The sequence below is a fragment of the Zeus faber genome (genome assembly GCF_960531495.2).
Source record: "Zeus faber genome assembly, chromosome: 10".
NCBI lineage: Eukaryota > Metazoa > Chordata > Actinopteri > Zeiformes > Zeidae > Zeus > Zeus faber.
The window spans coordinates 25,815,926-25,835,337 of record NC_137199.1 but is presented as its reverse complement, the minus strand read 5'-3'; the positions used below and the strand labels follow the sequence as shown (position 1 = coordinate 25,835,337).

General features: G+C 49.2%; 1 protein-coding gene across 3 annotated transcripts in view; it reads right to left on the bottom strand.

Moving 5' to 3' along the window:
- The window catches only part of pcdh19 (protocadherin 19), a gene marked incomplete at its 5' end in the record, with an annotated part of 58,949 nt that overhangs the window by 21,055 nt on the left and 18,482 nt on the right, over positions 1-19,412 (bottom strand). For all 3 annotated transcript variants that reach the window (XM_080008403.1, XM_080008404.1, XM_080008405.1), the window contains 2 exons: positions 706-878; positions 2,976-3,034. In XM_080008403.1, coding sequence (XP_079864529.1) covers positions 706-878; positions 2,976-3,034 — 232 coding nt within the window. The remainder of the gene's footprint in view (positions 1-705; positions 879-2,975; positions 3,035-19,412) is intronic.

Here is a 19,412-nt window from a genome sequence, read left to right as displayed (position 1 = left end):
GCAGACGGATTTGGAAAGACAAGTACGTTGAAGCCTTCAACGAGGTGTTTGCAGAGACTCCTCTCCGGCCACAAACTGCACATTGCCTATGAACCTGTTATTAATGGGCGGTGATTTAGACTCAGTGTGTCCCTTAAAATTGCCCCCTAATAATAAGTGTTTGTTAAATCGCGATCGTTGTATCGCTCCCGGAAAACCGACGGCCCCAATCAGGACAACAGGGGAGCTTTTTTTTTAACGGACAGCCACTGATGGAACATCAACATCAATTCCTCGCTAGACGCTCCCGATGAATAATGCATGCGGGCACGTGCGGAGATTTCCCCACCCCCGAAATACCTGAGTCGGCCTTATTGCCGCCATTCATGCACATCTGAAATCAGCCACCCGTCAAGAGCCGACACGGCAGTCTGTGATATTAGCCGAGCCCCGCATCAAAGGCTGGCCTTCTCCGGGAGAGAGCCCTCACACCGGCCACCTCAGCGGGACATCAAAGGAGGCGAGGCGCTCCCTGCGCGATTCACACTCGCGCGTCGGAGGCCTTATCGGGCGACGCGCACCTTAATAGTGCGCCTCGAAAAGACACTTTGCTGCGTAAACAGAGGCGCAGAACAGAGCGCGCACCTGTGTGAACGCCCCTCCAGCGCAGGCGGCCGCGACCCGCGCGCGCACGCACGCACACACAGATGAGCGAAGGCGTCTTACCTTGGTCGGGGAGCTGGCAGACGTTGGGGGGGACGGTCATGTTCAGCACGTCGTTGACAGCCGTGTCCACGTAATGTCCTCTCTGGACGTCGTGTTCGCTGTCGGTCTGGTCGCTCTCCTCGTGGCCGCTGTCCTTCAGGCTGTTGCCCTCCAGGTCCTTGAACGTCGACGTGCTGCATGGGGGCCAGCAGGGAGAAAACGTTGATTAACTGTCACATCGGCCTCTTTTTCTTCACGCCTCTTCTCGCCTCCTCCTCCCTGTTTTTTTTTTTTATACTCTCTCAACCATAACCTGGTGTTGCTCCACCGCTGCCCCCCCCCCGTCCTCTCCTTCATTCAAGTTTCAAGATTCAAGAGGTTTGTTTGTCACATACATATACATACTTTCATACATATATGCAGTGAAATGTAAAGCAACGCACCCGGTGATAACACACAAAATTTCTTTCTACTAGACCAACTAACTGATTCCTAAAAGTCTAATACTAATAGAATAAAATGAAAATATATAGAATAACATAAAATAGAATAAAATACAATGGAATAGATAAAGGGAATATGCTTACGCATATGGGATAGGCAATTATGTATATACAGATATGTGCATTAAAGTGGCGTGTGAATGAAGTGAGGTAGTGTTTGTGGGATAATACAGCACAGTATACAACAGCATCACTGAACAACCCAGAACAGAGACACAGTATGCAGTACAGTATGCTACGTACAGTACAGTAAGGTAGTGGAGCCTATGTGTGTGGCTCAGTGAGGACCCCTGGTGAGGTCAGCATTGACAGTTCTTATGGCTTGCGGGAAAATATATATCCAAATATTTCAGACGGGCAGTGCGATGATTCATTTTCAAGATATCTACCGGCGAGCGGACCTCTCCAGGATGTGCGGCGCGGCCGCCGCGTTGCTCCTGCGAGGAGCGCTGTCTACGGCCCCGCCTTTTGCGTCCCCGCGAAGTAAGGCGACGAAACGTTAAGAAAAAATAAATAAAAAATCACAAGGGCCCTTTTCCTTGGGATGGAGTGGACATTTTGATTATTACGTGATAGCGGCGACATTTGGGATGGATGTGCCGACTTCAAGGGCATCGCGGCGAACGGGAAAAAAAAAAAAAAAAAAAAAAAAAGGCGGCGGCAAGGCGCAGACCCGCTCCCCGCAGTCAAACAAATACTGCAGTAATCAGGCGTTCTTGGAAGGAAGATGGATGTGGGGAGACGCTGGGAGCATGCAAACCCAACAAGCTGTCTGGTTGAGCGGGTGGGGGGCCACGATCGACAGCTGCACGGTGGCGCCGTGATTCTCCTCCGCCCTGTTTGATTTCCATCTCGGCGGAACAAACCCGGCTTTACAAACGACGCTAAAGAGGGCTGAGTACACGAACACCTCCTCACGGAGGGTTGGAGGCAATGCGGACGTAGGCGGAGGCGGGAGGGAGAGGCGAGGGTGACGGAGGAAGGAGCTCTCCCGAGAGGGGACGGGGAAGTTACCAGGCCAAAGAGGGCGGGGGGGGGTGTGGGGGGTGTGAATGACGTAGCCTCATCCCCCATCCACCGACCCCGGGTGGAGGTGATGCCGCTGCTCCGATGTTATCACTGTAATTGCACCCGTCCCATCCCCGCGGCCGCTCCCCCCATCCCCCCCACCCCCGCCTCCGGGGGCTTCTTCGTACCCCGCCTCCTCCTTCACCCTCCTCCTCCTCCCCCCCCCCCGCTGGGATGCTCTCTGTTTACATTCGCGGGGGGGGGGGGGAGATCTTCTCGGAGGGAAATTGCCGTAATGGCTTTTCAAAAGGCCAAGATGGCTTCACGCAAAAAAAGGCCCCTGGAATGTTCCATAGCTGCAGGTAAAAAAAATAAAACAGGGGGGGGGGGGCAGGGGGGCGGGGGAGTTATGGGTATTTCTGCTCCTCATAACAAAGCAACAGAAGCTGGAAGGGAATTTCTCCATCACACGCCCCGCTCCACCCTACATCCCCTCCAACCCCTACATTCCCGAAGCGCTGTCTAACACCGAAGACATTTGTTTTTTGGGTTTTCTTTCTCCCTGAAGAATGACGTTATGCCGCCAACCCGCCACAAAGGAAGCCTCCTACGTTCCTAATTATAGAAAATACAATTATGCCCAGCCAGGTCTTTGAAGATGTGCAGTAATGTTTTTATTAAGTCATGTGATTTACTCCCCATTTTAATTTTGGGGGGGGGGGGGTCATAGTGTCATTCCAAAATAAGTGAAAAGTGCACCCAGCGCTCGGAAAGACATACCTTTTAATCAGGTGAGCTCTGCTGTTCACGTAGCTGGAGTCGATGGAGTAGTTCTCCGTCTGCAAACACAGCGATGCGGGGGTGGGTGGGGGTGGGGGGTGGGGGGGGGGGGGCAACACAGACACAGAGAGCGAGGCAGAGGAGGGGCGCTTTTAATTATTCAAACAGGAAACCAAAATAATGTTCCCAATAATTGGCTTTCAATAGAAATGTTATTTTACACAAAGGCCCCGGTGAGCAGCCCCGGCTTTCAAAGGGCCGCCCAGCGCTGTTCGCATTCAAAACACACTCCCCAACACACACACACACACACACACACACACACAAACACACACACACACAAACACACACACACACACACACACACACACACACACACACGCACGCGCATACACGTGCACACGCACAGGCACAGGAGTTGACTGGCCGCAGAGAGCCGTGGAGAGTGCTGCAGTGGGATCTGCCTTCCCTCTCCGCTACACCCTCCGCCCACCCCACCGCACCCCACCCTCTCTCTCCCTCTCTCTCGATCCTCTTTCCCCATCAGCTCTCTCTCCCTCTTCCCTTCCTCCACCGCCGGTCAGCGCCCAGTATTTCAAATGGAGTCGTTAGGGAGGACGGAGCGTCACGCAGCAGTCGGAGGAAGGAGGAGAAGAAGAAGAAGAAGAAGAAGAAGAAGAAGAACACCCCCACCACCCCCCCCCCCCCCCGCCCCTATTTTTTTGTTTCTTCTCTAAAATCCCGGCCTTACACTATTTTTGAGGCAGACGTCGATTGTATAAATATTAAATACATCCAAGAGTGGAATTAAGTAGTGCGCCAGGGGAATCTTAACTTGGCAATTGCAGATGAAAAGGCGTTTTCTTAATATGCATGTGATGGATCTGTGACCCACATTATGGAACACAGTTCAAAGGCATTCCGCGTTCATCCTCTTTTTTTTTTTCCTCCCTCTACCGACAATTTTTTTCTTTTCACCAACGCTAATGTATGAGAGATATATATCTAAGGGGAGATATCTATATGGAGATATTTCCGCGGGGGTAACTCATCACACTGTCAATGTACGTTGGGCAGGAAGCCCTCGGTGCCTGCACGTCATCTCCCCCCGGCGGCCAGATAAGATGCCAGAGGCCAGAGGGCGTCCGGTTTCCTGCTCAAGGCCCAGAGAAAACGACCGCACGACCCTTTCAACGCCCTCCCGATAAGGAGGCGGCACGCCGCGCCTCACTTTGAATCCCTGTTTCACTGCGGCGGCACGCTCGGGTTGAGGTCGTCCCAAACTCGGACGCACGGACAGCGGCGGCAGCGGCGGCGGCGGCGGCGGCACAGCCGTCTAGAAGGGGCCCGGAGATGACGTTTCACTTGTGTCACAATGATGTTAAGGTGGAGTCACACCGCCGTACATCGCTCCGCGGTTCAAGTGTGACTGGGAACAGTGGGATTTGAAAGCTGCTGGTTTTGGACCAATATTATGCTTATTGGTCACATGTCGGGAAACACTCTCCTCTTCGCTGCTTGTGCACGTACATTTGGGCCGAACGCACAAACTGGGAAGTAAGACGGCCCTTGTCATTCAGCGAGACGATCGGATTCGCGTCCCCTTCCGACGTCCCATTCCGGGGTCTCGTTAGAATCAGAACCCCTTCCCCACCTGAGCAACTCCACCCACGGGTGGAGAAATGCCTTTGTGAAGGTGCGTTTTTTTTTTGTTGTGTGCATCATCAGCACCTGCTAGTGTTATGTTGCAGCTGAGAACTTATCATGTGAAGGGCTGATGCTGTTGGCTGACGAAACTTCCGACGATGGAAATGTAAGTATTTAAACAATAATTCTGCTGCCTGTCTTTTGCCGTTTTTTAGGGCATGCCTGTCAACCCCCCCCCCCCCCCCCCCCCCACTTTTCCAGGGATTCTCCCGGACTTTACCCTTCTGTCCGGCTGCCCTCCTGTTTAAATATTTTCCCGTAAATCTCCCTTTGTAAACAAAGAAAAAAAAGAAAAGAAAAAAAACAATAGGTAAAAGCCCCGAGCGTAAACTAGTGATATACGTAAATACGTAAATACGTATTCGTAAATAGTGTAAATACCGTACGTGTTGGAAATTCAAAGGAGCGAGCTGTGAGAACAGGGAAGGGGTGGGATCCTCCGTTGCCACAGTATCCCAAATTGGAACGGCGCGAGGACGGCCTTTCAGGCAAGGCAGCAGCGCCCGACGTGTTCTGTTTATCTTTGACAAACATCTCCCACGAACCGCTCTACCCAAAATGTCAGATTATGTGGAAACGCGCCCCCAACGTCCGCGCCCCTGTTTGTTTAAGACGACGGGTTGAAGTCCGTCCTGCTTTTTGACACGTTTCATTGGCGACAACATTTTTATTACATTTATTTTTTTAAATCCGGCTCGCCTTGCCGATACTGTCTTGATTTTTATTTATTTTTTTCCCTGCTAAAATACAGACCTAAAAGTGTGATGCCAAATGACTAATTAGCGGCGAACGTTCCCAAATGAGGTCAGGTCCGACTCGGGGCCTGCCAAAATACTTTGGAGTCACTGGAAAAATAAGGCGAGGCGAGCGGTCTCACCTCCGCCTTCCCTAATTATCTTTCCTGCCGAACAATGTAATAATTGAAACGACAGCTTCTGATTTGAGGTTTGCAAGACGGTTGATGCAATCTGTACCCAGTGAAGGATGCCGTCATTTTCCCTCTGTTTTCACTGAGCTCATTAATATCCAGGAGATAATTTGTAAAGAGAAAAAAAAATAAAAAATCATTTTAATTAGCGTTTTATCAGCGGGCTTCGTTTGGAGCGCACCCTGTTTATTCGCTCCTTCTCCTTTGTTCCGGTCCAGCCTGATTTGATCACTATGAAAGTACGCAGACAGCGGCGATAGGTTTCTTTCACAGGGGCTTAAAGGAATGGCTTTTAAAACACGGGAGTTTAAAAAACCATTAATTAATTAATTAATAAACGGGCCCTTCCTAATTAATTCAGCGAGACTAATTTGTTAATTAGGAAACTGATCACTGTGGAGACGACGACTTTTTTTTTTTTTTTTTTTTTTTTTTTCCTTTTTCTTACTCCAATTACTTGAGGTGTAATGACCTGGAATGAGGTGCTGTGGAAGGTGTAACCAGGGCCCGATTTAGGAAAACTAGGACTCGGGGGGTGAAAACACCAAATTGAATAATATTTTAAATATTTAAAAATATTGGATAAAAAAAAAAATAATAATAATCTAAACCTGTATTTCAATCAGTGTAAATTAGTTATATGTATTTTTTTTTTTTCAAATATTACACATGACAAGTTTTATAAATAAGGTATTAATATGTTAAACTCTCTCTCTCATTAGATATCATAAGATGCCACGCTGCGGTGTATTTTCTGGCAGAGCACTACCTGGGCTCTCCCTGGGTCCCAGTGAAGACTCATTATGCAGCAGCCTCTACTTCTCGCCCGGCATCCGCGGGGAAACTAATGAACATGCGTGGCAGGAGTAACAAGAGCAAAACTTCATTAAAGAGACAGGACACACATTTCCCTGCGAATCTCACTCCGGCGCACGCCCGTAATTGGCTTGGACCGGGTTCTGGGAGAGCACGGCCTCCAGAGGAAGGCAACGTGGCCCCGATTCTCACATTGTTCCACTAGTGAACGAGCTCTGTGGTTTTCCATAATGCACGACCGCCTTAAGGTCCTTCCTCTTGGAACATGTATATTTGGTACCGTCTAAAAGAGAGGCCGCGCTGTGTTTCAAGGTTTATTTGTCATTGTGATTAGCGTGCCCCTTTAAAACGTGACTCATCTTTAATTGTCTGCAGCGGGGCAAAACCCCCCCCCTCCAAAAAAAAATCCCCTAATTTCCTCCTAAAAATAGACAAACAGACGAATACGAGAGGCCAAACCTTGGGCTTTTCATGAGTCAACCTGAAGAGCGTGTCGCGAATGGGGGCTTGAAAGATTATGCCCCGGCTGAGAAATGTCTCCGACGGACTTAAAATTGGTGTCAGTTTGGGGGCGGAGGAGGAGGGAGTGCTTAACTGCAGCGAGGACGCCGCAAATGGAGACTTCATCAGATTGGTCAACGTGTTGTTGTGATCCAAAAGGGCCCGGTTTGGCAGCCGAGGCCACTCGATGCCCAATAATCCTGCTTGGGTTTGGACTTCCAGGGCTGTGGAGAGGAACAAAGTTCCTTGTGTTACCGGGTTTGACTAATAGCTGGTGCCCGGGCGCGAAGAGGGTGAAGACGGGGAGGGAGAGACGGGTGAGCTTCGACCCGAGGGACGCTGGTGGTCCGTCGGTAGGTAGGTGGCCCCGAGAGTTTTTCCCCTTTTTATTCCACCCGCTGACTCTCTCCGTCCAATAAAACGGGGGCGAAAAGGACGCCTGGCTCAGCTCTTTGGCACCGAAAAAGGAAAAGCAATCTCCTCGCCTAGTTGCTACCGTGAGATTCGATTTGCCTTCCTCTCAGCGTGACAATTGGTTCCGTAGTCTGGATGCAAGTGTATTCATTGTGCGCGGCCATAGGGAGCGAGTGAGGAGCAAAGATGGGACGGAGGGATGGAGGGGCGGAGGGATGGAGGGATGGAGGGACGGAGGGATGGGGGTTTGGGGGGGGACTTATATTGCAGACATCAGTACTCCACACCACAGTCAACATGGTAAAAATGGAGAGAAATGGGGTAAAAACCGACCTTAACAGCGGTTTCATTTCAGACTGACAACTCCAACTGCGGCGTCGACCTCGGGCCGAAGAGGCCGTAAAAATGGCAGCAGCGCAATTTGTGCGCGGAGGGCACGACTTCCCAATTATCACATTCCACTCCGCGCTCTTCAAAGCCGGACGTTCAGCCGGCGTTTGTTTGCCTGTTTGTGTCGATTCGCTCTTTTGAATTGAGCGCGGGCAACGGCGGCCATTTTAAGACGGGAGAGAGAACGTCGACTTGAAAGCGCAAGTCTGTGGCTCGCCGTGACTGCGCGTGGATGAAACACCATCTCCTCGCCAAAACAAAGGAGGCATTTAACAGAATATGTATATTAGAGGGAGGAAATAAAACGGGATGCGAGAGGCTCCCTACATCTGTCATCCTGCAGATGCTGCTCTGTAATCTGATTAGCTGTAAAAACATACAGCCGCAGCTGTTTGGGACTTGAAGCTCTTCGGTTGCCCCCGGCGATATAATTCCCACCACACGGACCAGACAGTATCAAGCGATGCTGCCGGACGGCGTTTTCGCTTCATGTGATTTAGGGTCCACGGCCTCGTTCTGTGGCCCCGCCCTCGCTGGAGGACGTCTGGAGCTCGTCCAGGAAGGAAATACTAGGAGTAGGCGAGCTTTGCGGACATCCTCTTCCACGCGGAGAGGGGTGGACGGTGAGAGAGGATGGAGGGGGGGACACAGAGCGTCCCATTCATAATGAGTAAATAACATGAAGTATTTGGAGCGGTGGGGTCGTCGGTGTGGACGGAGCAGAAAAGGGGCGGAGCGGCGCCGTCTCCTAAAGGCCCGGGTCGGATGCCATTTTTTGCTGCACGCATTCCATCCTCTGTGCTTCTGCACTTAAGCTGTAGGGGGGCATTGTGCGTGTGACGGATGCGGTTCTGTGTTTAGACGGCGTGCCGCTTCCGACTTCCCGCGCACCCCCGTGAGACAGAGCGACAGGCCGATCCCCCCCCGCCCCCCCTTCGGCCCCCTCCCGTTGCGCCTACAGCCACCCCTCACCTCCAGCCTGTGTTTCCCGCCAACACACCTCGCCTTTTTCATCCCCTTTCCTCAAACCGCCGCGCTCCGACCTTCCCGGATTTGCATGGCGCTCCTGACAGCTGCGGTTTTCCGCCCGGCGGCTCCTCTAAGCGGCTCAGCTTCGCTCTGTGTGGCACCCATGGCAACGCCGCGGACCACCGGCGCACCTGCCAGAGCTAGCGGCGCGCCGCTCCTGTTTACAATGCCAGTAGGTGGAGACGCTTCCTCAGCCCGTGTGCACCGCCGCCACCCTCCCACCCTGTGCGTGTAGTACTACTGCGCCCCCGCACCCACTCTCCACCCACATTACCATCATTACCACCTTCTTCATGACTATAGTATTTCCCATAGATGCTCTGCCATCTGCGAGATTATAGATTTCCCTCCTTCCTCGGAGAAGGCCGGGTCCCTCAGGGAGGATCAGCGGTAAAAAGGGTGAAGGAGTGCCTGAGGCGCTGCCACGGTTGTGGATAAGATTAGATTTTCTATTTCTGCCTGCTAAAGAGCGGGGACCGCCGCAATGAATACGGAGGGGCTGTTGCCATTTAATATCAACCGGCACCCCTTGCAAACTGAAATTATACACAATCAATGGTGACGCAGGGAGCACGCATGTGAACAACTTTCCCTGCATCATTTCGCTTCATCACCCATTAATTTGCCCCCAAAAAAACAATTGCCCGTTCGGGAATCAATCGCGTTATGAAAGTGAGTGATTCTCCAGTCAGAATGTTGCCGTAGCCTGCTTTTCCCGTAGCTTTGCACGTTTCTGTTCTGACCGTTTGGCCGCTCTGGCAAGCGCTCCGGGGGTTCATGGACCCGACATTTACACAGACGGGGTGGACGGAATTATGCGGTGAGGTCACACGCAAAACCTCGACCACGCGTGCGACGTGCCGCTGGTGGCATTGTGTGTGTCGCTCGCGCCGCACGTCCAGTTGTGAGAAAAACAGATAAAGGGGCGGCGGCACCGCAACAGATAGAGGTAAATAAATACAATGCCACTTCCTGATCGGGTTTCCTTCTCATTTATCCTGCCTTCCTGTGTGAGCGGGGACAAACATTTACCCATTCTGTCCGAAACAATCAACCCCTCCGCTCTCATGGAGTGGGGAGGACGTTGGCCCGGGAAGGCCATTGTCCTGCCCTCCATCTATGTATCTTGCTGGCAGAGGAAGCTGCAAATCACTTGTCTGTCTATTATTACGAAACAGAGCCCATCGCCAGGACCGCTCTCCACGCCACTCAGGCCTACAGGCTCCATGCGGGCGCAGTCGGTTGAGATGTGATTAATTATACATACATTAATAGCAACAACATTAATGATTCATGAGCTGCTCAACGTCAAAGCTAGCCCGGCTTTTAGAGTGATGAAAAGATTTTAAATAATAGCCCCCCCCCCCCCCGCCCCCTGCAGACGTCTGCATTCCACCATAGCCGCGCTGACGCTGGCGAGTCTTTAGTCTTTACTTCAGGCTCTTGTTGTCTTCTCAGCGAGTCATTGTGCTAGCAAGCCGGGTTCACAACCACATGACCCACCAGCGGACCCCAGAATACTGGCTACCAGGCTCCAGAGTGTGGGCCAGAATTTTCTAATAGAGAAAAATATGTAAACACTATATAGATATATATTGATATGTGCTAATGTGAGCGTTGCATCGTCTCTTTTGGGGGGAAAATAGTCTTGTTGTTTTTTGTATGTTTATCCTATATTGACTATATTCATTGAAAAAGACAAATGATAAGAAAATCTGAATTTCGTAGTTATTGTTCGAATGTATTTTGGTTGGAAAAAGCCTCATAAAAACATCTGAATTTAAAATGCATGGTTATTGTTAAAATCTCTTTGAGAATCCTGTGTTGACTTCTAATATAACGTCCTTTTTCTGTTAAAAAATAAAATAAAATAAAATACATGCTGCATGCTGGGCCAAGGGGATACATATTTTAGGAGCCCTGTTCTAGATACATATAGTAATATTATATTAATATCAGTGGCTCCTGGATTGAATTTTCTCATGATGTAGCTCTAGTAGATAGATGTAGATATAGTAGATAGATAGCAGGGATGCAACGGTATACAGTATGATATAAAACCATTCGGTACAACTCGTAAGGTCCAATACACACATGTGAACCGCGGTTTCACCGTATAAATCCACCCGACGCGTTGGCACAGTGTACGGGCGCGGCGCGGCGCAGCGCAGCGTGCAGTTTGTGCTGCTCCCTATTGAATCCACCGCTGCAGCTCCACTGGCCACGTCCGTGCGGAGCCGTGCAGCGTTTCTCTATTTTTGCACGAGAGGTCTGTTTTCCTTCCTTTTTTTTTTTACCCCAACTGCGCCCGGCTCCGCAGCCTTTTCAATAGAAACACGAGATAAAACTACATAGAAACGTTTTAGTAAAGAGTGCCATCAATCAAGGTGTCCAGTAGGAAAATAACCCCCCAGGGAGAGCCGTGTCCCTCTTCATCACAAACTTCTCGTCACCACGCCGTTCACGAACGGTCCGATCCTAATGAACGTTTCTTTTGAAGGAATAAAGGGAAGCGAGTCTCGCCGGGTGATGAGCCCTTCGGTTTTTTTTTTGGTCAAGTTTCACAGTTTTATGTTGTGTTTGTTTAGGTTGAATTCTCCTGCCACCGGCAAATGTTAGCCATGTAAGAGACAGCCTAAGCTCCTCCCTCGCCGGGAGGTGCCCCGGCTGAAAAGGCGCGCACCCACTGTCACGTCAGGTTCACAAAGCGGAGGCACACACACGCTGGTCTGACTGTGAGGTTTTATTTCAATTAGTTAATCAAGTTATTTTCCTATTATTATTATTATTATTATTATTATTATAATTATCATTATTATTATTATTTATGAGTGAAAAATACCTGTTCAACACAAAAATAACTAACTATAGTACTGGTTTAATTTACTTTTTATTGTGAAACATTTTTAAAATATTATATTTTTAAATAATTAACGGAAATTAATATTTGAATTACCCACTATCCTGCTGCACAGTGAGGGTGGGTTTACTGTACACCTTCTCCTGTACCTGGGCGTGCTCACTTCTGCCACCGGCTTTACACAGACTTTATCTATCTGAGCAAGAAAACCTGAATATTTTTATGAGCTTAAGAGTTGGGGTTTTACATACTAAAAAGGAAGAGGGAGGGAAAATAAATGTTGACTATCTTTGCTGTTAACAAAAAAAGAAATCGGCTTATTTTTCTTTTTTTTCTTTCTTTAAACCCGTGGAGTGTAATCAAAGTGAAATAGCGGGAACTTCCCCCTCGGGCGAGTCCCGGGGGATTTTCCTTAATTTTGATGTCAGGCCGAAAGTTTTCACACTCCCCTCATCCCCAAATCCGTTAATGTCTGCCTGGCGCCACATGAGAGAAGAGAGGGAGGTGGCTCTTTCGCTAAACAGCACCTGGATTTGGAAAAGTTGAAAATCCCGGGGACGTTTAGCGAAGGCTCCCAACCCAACCCTTCCTGGGAGAGTCAGTGCAAACACTAATTATGTAGGGATAAAGAGGAAAGGAAATTTAAACTAGTTGAGCCAACCTTGCATGGGCCTATACTGTATATATACCCAGAAAAGGGCGGGGTCCCCTATTGTTTTTGTTCATGAAAAATTGACGTCATTGGTGTACGGATGTCATGGAACCGACGAACCCACGGACACGATGAATAAGATTTGATCTTGGGACAGTTCCAACATGCTGTCATCCGAGTTTGATCCAGATCGGTCCATTTTTGTGGAATAAGTTAGTAAAAAAACTGTGGTTCTGGGTTTTTTTTTCCTGCACAGGTCACGAGAAAGCACTGCAGTCTACTGATTGGTCCCAGACAATCGGGACCTCACCGAGACGGCGGCGCGCACAGACGCAGCGGCTCTGCCAGCTCGACATCTCTGCGTTTCGGTGCCCTTTCTGTCTTTGTCAATTCACCGATGTTAAGTTTAGTCGTGCCGAAGTTGAGTTAACTTGTTAAGTTAAGTTGGAGTCAAACTTAAAGAAAGCAAATGAAGGGGCAGGACAGTGGGTTTAATGCCGAATTCTGTTGGCCCCGGGAGAATTCCATCTCCTCGCGGGGCCAAATAAGGCATCCATCGCTTAAGTTTTGCTTAAGACACTTTGGGGTCAAACACTGTTACCAGCTCATATTTTGGGCTGTTGTGACTGGACATTGAGAATTTCATACATCGAACACTCACCTGGTCTGAGAAGGGAAGGGTATGCAAACTTTATTTGCACTTTACTTGCAACTTTATTTCTCTATGAACCAAATCGTTTTATCAGCATATATTTTTGTGCCATTTTTGGCTCGACAGTGTGAATATCATGTCAATAATGACCCAAACAGCCCTCAGTGAGTGCAGTGCTCGCGGGGCATGCAGAATTGGGCATAACAGCTGTAACATACATTTGTGTCAGTCATTAGAAATTAGGCCTGCTTCCAAATCCATGGTAGTCTACAATTAGCATTATATTTCATAGTCCCAGCCAGATTTGTTGCCATTATAACATACGTGTGTATTTCATTACAGACAATGAATGTGGTTACATGTTATCTTGAATTGTAATAATAACATTAACCCTAAATAAATTCTTCAGTATTGCGAATGGGGCTTGTACATCGTTTCGTCACACACGTCACACCTGTCACACTGACTAACCAGGACCAGGACTGCATTGCTGCCTGCAGCTATTATTATTATTATTATAATAATTATTATTATGATACATAATTATGTGTATAATATATATATTTTTTATATAATAACTATATAGAATTAAAAAATATTATATATATATATAGAGTATACGCACCATATTAGACAAACAATATATAAAATATATATATATGAAATATGTATACAGTATAAATGTGATTCATTCCATTCTACATTAGTAGATTACAGCAGTAACATGCAGAGACTCATCATAGTCATAACTATAAATTCACAGTAATCTGAGGACCTACAGGGCTCAGATTAAGGATTATTAATCTATGTCGGCAAGGCATCACCCTCATGCTGCAACAGGAAGGAGAATGTCTTCCCTCTCGGGTATTTTAAACGATGGTGTGTACTGTTCAAGCACAGTCGGCCCTCTCTCTCTTTCCCTCTCTCACCTCTCCTCTCTCCTCTCTCCCTCCTCCTCCCCCTCCCTCCCTGTGACGAGGCGTCCTTCCAGACATTTTTGTTGGCTGGAGATTTGCAGCAGCTCATTACAGACCGGGAGGCTTCTCTGAGCGGATGCTCTCACTCGGAGATGGATTGAGTCGGTCTGTTTATTGACATGCCTTAATCTGACGCCGGGGCGGTGGTGGATGGAGCGATGGAAGGATGGGGGGAAGTGAAGTGAGTCACCGCCTCCAGGCCGTGGCGCCGCAGCCTCTCAGGGAGGAGGCACGAGTGTAACTTCATCAGCGCTCATTAATCCCAGCGCCCCGAGAAGCCACGCACTCAAACAAAGCGTCGCTCGCGCTCGTGCTCGCGCGTGTGTGTGCGACTGCGGGCAAATGCAAACACGCTCGCGTCCCAAACGTCACCGTCTGCGACCCCGTGAACCCCTCAAACGGCAGATCTGCAGCACAGCAGCTGCGATGTCGCCGTGCTTTGTCCTGGGCCTCCGAAAATACAAGAGTTTTGATATGACACGGCTCCATGCCAGCCAATCAGAGAACAGGAGGAGGGATTTTTTTTCTAATAAACAGATGGGTTAGTGCACGCTGACTGGATCCTCCGCTTCAATCAGCGTTTGGGGTAATGGACGCCCGGTCGTGTTTTGGATCCTTGTTCTCCGTGTTCTGTGTGTTGCTTTCACATCTGGTGTTAATATTTGGGATGATCTTTTTGGAGGCAGCTGTCGGCCGCGGGGATTGACGGTGGAGCATTAGCTGCGTGCACATCGCACCACATCTGTGCTCGGAGCTTGTTAAGGGTGCAATTATAAGGCGGCCGTTCGTGGGCAAAAGAACAACGTCGGATTGTCTGAGCTTGGACCGCGACCTCCTGGTCCAGGGCTCGACATTAAGCTTCAGACAAGTGGCTGAGATGTTGTTCTTGCCGATAGTCAAACGTACTTACCATAATTTAGGCCTATTAAAAATGTCTTGAAACTTTTAGGAATGAATTATTATAATTTATGAATGTACAAAACCTACAATTAATAAGTAACAATTACAATGGATACGTTTTATAAATATATATATATATATATATATATACACACACACATAGTATAGTATACTGTATATACAGGTTGGGCGATTGTTCCTTTTTTCATATCGTCCGACCAGGAAGTTAGGTCACAGCACGCCAGTGAAATGCCAGCATGGACGACGTGGAAATAAATCATTATTTGTTTTTAACTAAATAATTTATTCTCCGTTTAACATCTTTTATTATTATTATTTTTATTATTATTATTATTATTATTATTATTATTATTATTATTATTATTGATGTTAGAATTTAATTGTGATTATAGATTTTGAATAATCAGCTTCAGCGGTCGCCCAGCTTCTGACGGAGCGTTGAAATAACCAACCTTTAAGCGTTCCGCAGGAAATTAAGTTAATAAGTTAAATTAAGTTAATCAGCTCAAGTCACGTGAAAAAAAAAACATTGATAAAAGAGTGTGAACATTTTATTTAAAATATTTAAACGTGAAAAAAATCTATTGAACAACAATGTGTCGTCCATTCAAACAACGACTTCCTTTTAAAAGTCTGTGTGTGTGCCTGGTGGGCAGGGGCGGACTCAGTGATTTGGAAGCATCGGGCCAGGGGTGGACTCAGTGATTTGGAAGCATCGGGCAACACCTATCTACCTATACCAACCTATCTACCTATACCAACCTATCTAACTATACCTGATGCACGTGTTGTGATTGAGGGGGCGTATCACCTGCATCCCCCCTGAAATCTACCTCGCTAAACGCAATCATGGCGAGTGAACAATAACTATTTAGAGGCTTAGATCCCTCCAGTGAACAAAGCTAAATGAGAAATGCTCTGCTCCATTAGAAGACAATGGAGCAAGAAAGATATTGGGAATATATTTAACAAAAGGATAGCGTTTTTCATTATTTAATGCCTTGCTTTCATTATGATTGTGTTATTTTGTTTCGGAGGATGTGAATTGAGTCCAGTCACGTTAATCATTATGTTTTCGTCGCGGAATAAATACAAACCAAAATATTCCATGCAATTTCACAGTTAAAAGAAAGGCTCGGGAGCCGGGTTGTCTGGCTCACCGAAAAAAGAGGCAAACCTCCCTGAAAACCACCGCGACGACGTTTGCTCCACATGCGTGTCCGCTCCGCCCGTCCTTCTCTGATCTGACTTTTCTCCTAATTCTACTCATCATGTCACATGACATCATATTATTATGTCCTGTTTTATTATCACAATCCAAAACCGTGTCCGTGACATGAACCGCTCTGATGGAGTCTCTGCTCTGCCCTCTGAGGCGGACAAATCAAGCGGATGTGCTGCGTTTTCGGACAACCTGACGTCGACGGATCACCGTGATTTTTCTCACCCGTCCGATCAGACGACGGCACGGGGCGCTGCACCTGCCCCGGCGCGGGAGTCTACTTGCCCCCGGGGCGAACGCTACCCCGGGGCCCTGTGGTCGCTCACACATCGGGGCGCCAGCGTGGCCGTGCGGAGCCTGGGAACGCGACGTACAGTGAGACACAAAGGAAGCAGGGGACGCGGTGCACGGTCGCAGACACATGCACACACACACACACACACACACACACACACACACACACACACACACACACACACACACACACACACACACACAGGCGGTCCCAGCGGGGGCACGGCGGCTGCAGCAGCTTGAGCGCGAGGCCAGATGTAGTGGGCTTGACCCACTCATTCGTAGGGGGGATTCCAGCAGCTGAAACACACAGGGATTAGCTGCTCTGACTTTGTTTAATTTAATTTGTATCGGGGGGCTGTCTTTGGGGGCAAACATGTTTTTTTTTTCTTCCTTTTTTGGGGTGGGGCGGGGTGGGATGGGGGGGGTTGTGTATCATAGGGTCATGGAAAACAGCGGCAGATGGCGGCTCCCACAGCGTAGAGGTAGGAATGCGGCACTGCATGGCGACACCTCACACACACACACACGCGCGCGCACACACAAACACACACACGCACTGCCACAATTATTCCTGAAGCCAAACGCTGTTCCCCGTGTGTAATGTATGCAAAAAACGGAAAAGAAAAGAAAAAACGCTCTTCCACACCTTGACCTCCATGAAATGAAAGCCCTTAAATCCTTTGGTTCCGCCGCCGTAAACAACATATAATAATTGTTGTTGCTTATCGCGGCGTGTACGAGTGTGTGACGGAAGCCGCGCGCGCGCGAAAAAAAAAAAGATAAATAAATAAATAAAGTAAATAAACAAACAAACACGAACCGAGCCGGCACGTCTCGGGGGCGGCTCTTTATCAGTTTGGGTGCAGATTGGAGGGGTTCCTCTTTGTCTCAGCGCGACACGGTAATAATATCTGCTCCCTGCTTTATTCCTCACATCTTGATTAACAGCCAATCTCCTCGGAGGCTGATAAGAGCTGGATCCCCCCCCCCCCCCGCCACCCCCACCCCGTCTCACGTGCTTCCACTCGTAATCTGGGAATTTAATAAATGAATGTGGGGCGTTGGAGATAAAAATCTGTACACAATCCAATAATTCGACTCCCCATTGTACGGTAACACTGTTAGGGCGGAGGAGGAGGAGAGGAAGGAGAACGACAGCGGCGGTGAGCGACGAGGCTTCCTACCTCGCCCCCAAACAATAGAGAGAGAGAGAGAGAGAAGCTGATTGAGAGAGAGAGAGAACTGCGGACTCCCCCCGCCAGACGGAGGGGAAGAAATGAAGAAAGGAAACGGCGCAGGGGCCCCGGCCCACCGGCTCCGTTCAGAGCCCCCCGCGGCGCCCCCCGTCCGAGGACCCCCCGCCGCGTGGGACGTCAGGAGGGAGGATGAGAAATCACCTGTGTTCCTTCGCTTTTTTTTCCTTTTTCCTTTCGTTTATTTTATCCCCCCCCCCTCCACGGCAGGTGGAGCAAGTGGAGTCCTGTTCCGGGCCCCGCGACGCCGGTCACACCCTTGAAAGCGACGGCCCTCCCGCGTCTCACGCTCGCTCGGCGCCCACTCACGGGATCCCGCCGCCCACGCTAATTGCCTATGCGTTGAAAACCCCCTTTTTTAAATAATTTTTTCATTTTTGACTCCCGTTGCCGGACATCCGCCCGGCGTCGCACGGCGACAATCTGCTTCCTCTGATAAAGGTCGTCGTGCGGAAGGCTTAGTTCCATTACAATAAGGTGTTGCATAGGTGTAGCGGGTAATTGAACTCCCTACTACTAATACCTCCACCGCTCGTTGTTATGACCACTCTGCTTGTAATTATTGTAACTCTAATTACTATTGCTCTATTACCCGAATTAACCTTATTCCGTCTTTGCCTCACCCGCGCTGACGCTCGCCGAGACGTGGCCCGTGAAGAACGCCAGCCGCTGTCCCTTCAGATAAATCCGCCATAATTAGCTGCGCCCTACAGGGCCGACGCCATGCTAATAATTAGCGCTACAGTAGCAAAGGTCAGGCAAAACAATTTAGAGAGGGTGCCGGCTGCATCGGTGATGGGGAGAGAGGTGGAGGGAGCGCCGGGATGAGAAGGGGGGGGGGGGGACGTCCACGCTCCGTCTTTTCCCTTCTTCTTCCACTCTTCCGTGAGTTTGGATCGCTGAATTTGCCCGTTAATTTGCTACTTCTGCATTCAGTTAGTTCATTATATATATATATATTTTTTTTTTTACTTTATTTTTAACCAATGTTCTCCAAAAGCCATTAGGGCTCAGAGCGAGCAGACGTAGGGGTTGGCAGCAGCAGTAGCGAGCCGACCCAGCGGTAGCGAGCTGACGTAGCGGTAGCGAGCCGACGTATCGGTTGGTGGTTGCGAGCCGACGTAGCGGTAGCGAGCTGACGCGGTTAGAATGGACCTGTGATAGCATTTGGAGGGTAGTGGCACCGGCTCGGGGGCCGTGAAGTCATATCTCCGGCGGCTGATTCCCCCTTGACGTGCGACCTCCACCCCCTGCGGTGACGCTCCGGGTTCCCAGAGCCCGGATCCAACGCTGATTACGCTTTACGCTGTCAACGCGATTCGTTCCCAAAATGGACGGAAGGTTTCACAGAGAGACAGAGGGATGGAGTGGAAGATGAAACCTGCTGATTGTTAATATGTTGTGATGATAATCTGCCCAGGTGCTCCGCTTAATGAGGTAAAGATAAAAATAAAAACAATCAAATCACACCTGGAAGGTAAACATGTGCTCTAATCAACCATCTCCACCTGAAACCTCCTCTCCCTCCCTCCCTCCCTCTCTCTCTCCTCTCCCTCTCTCTCCCTCTCTCTCCCTCTCTCCTCTCCTCCTCTCCCTCTCTCTCTCTCCTCCCCTCCCCCGTCTCTCTCTCCCTCTCTCTCTCCTCTCCCTGTCTCTCTCCTCCTCCCCCTCTCTCTCTTTCTCTCTCTCTCTCCCTCTCTCTCTCTCTCTCTCCCTCTCTCTCTCCTCCTCTCCCTCTCTCTCCTCCCTCTCTCTCTCTCTCTCCTCTCCTTCTCTCTCGCTCTCTCTCTCTCCCTCTCTCTCTCTCTTCCTCTCCTC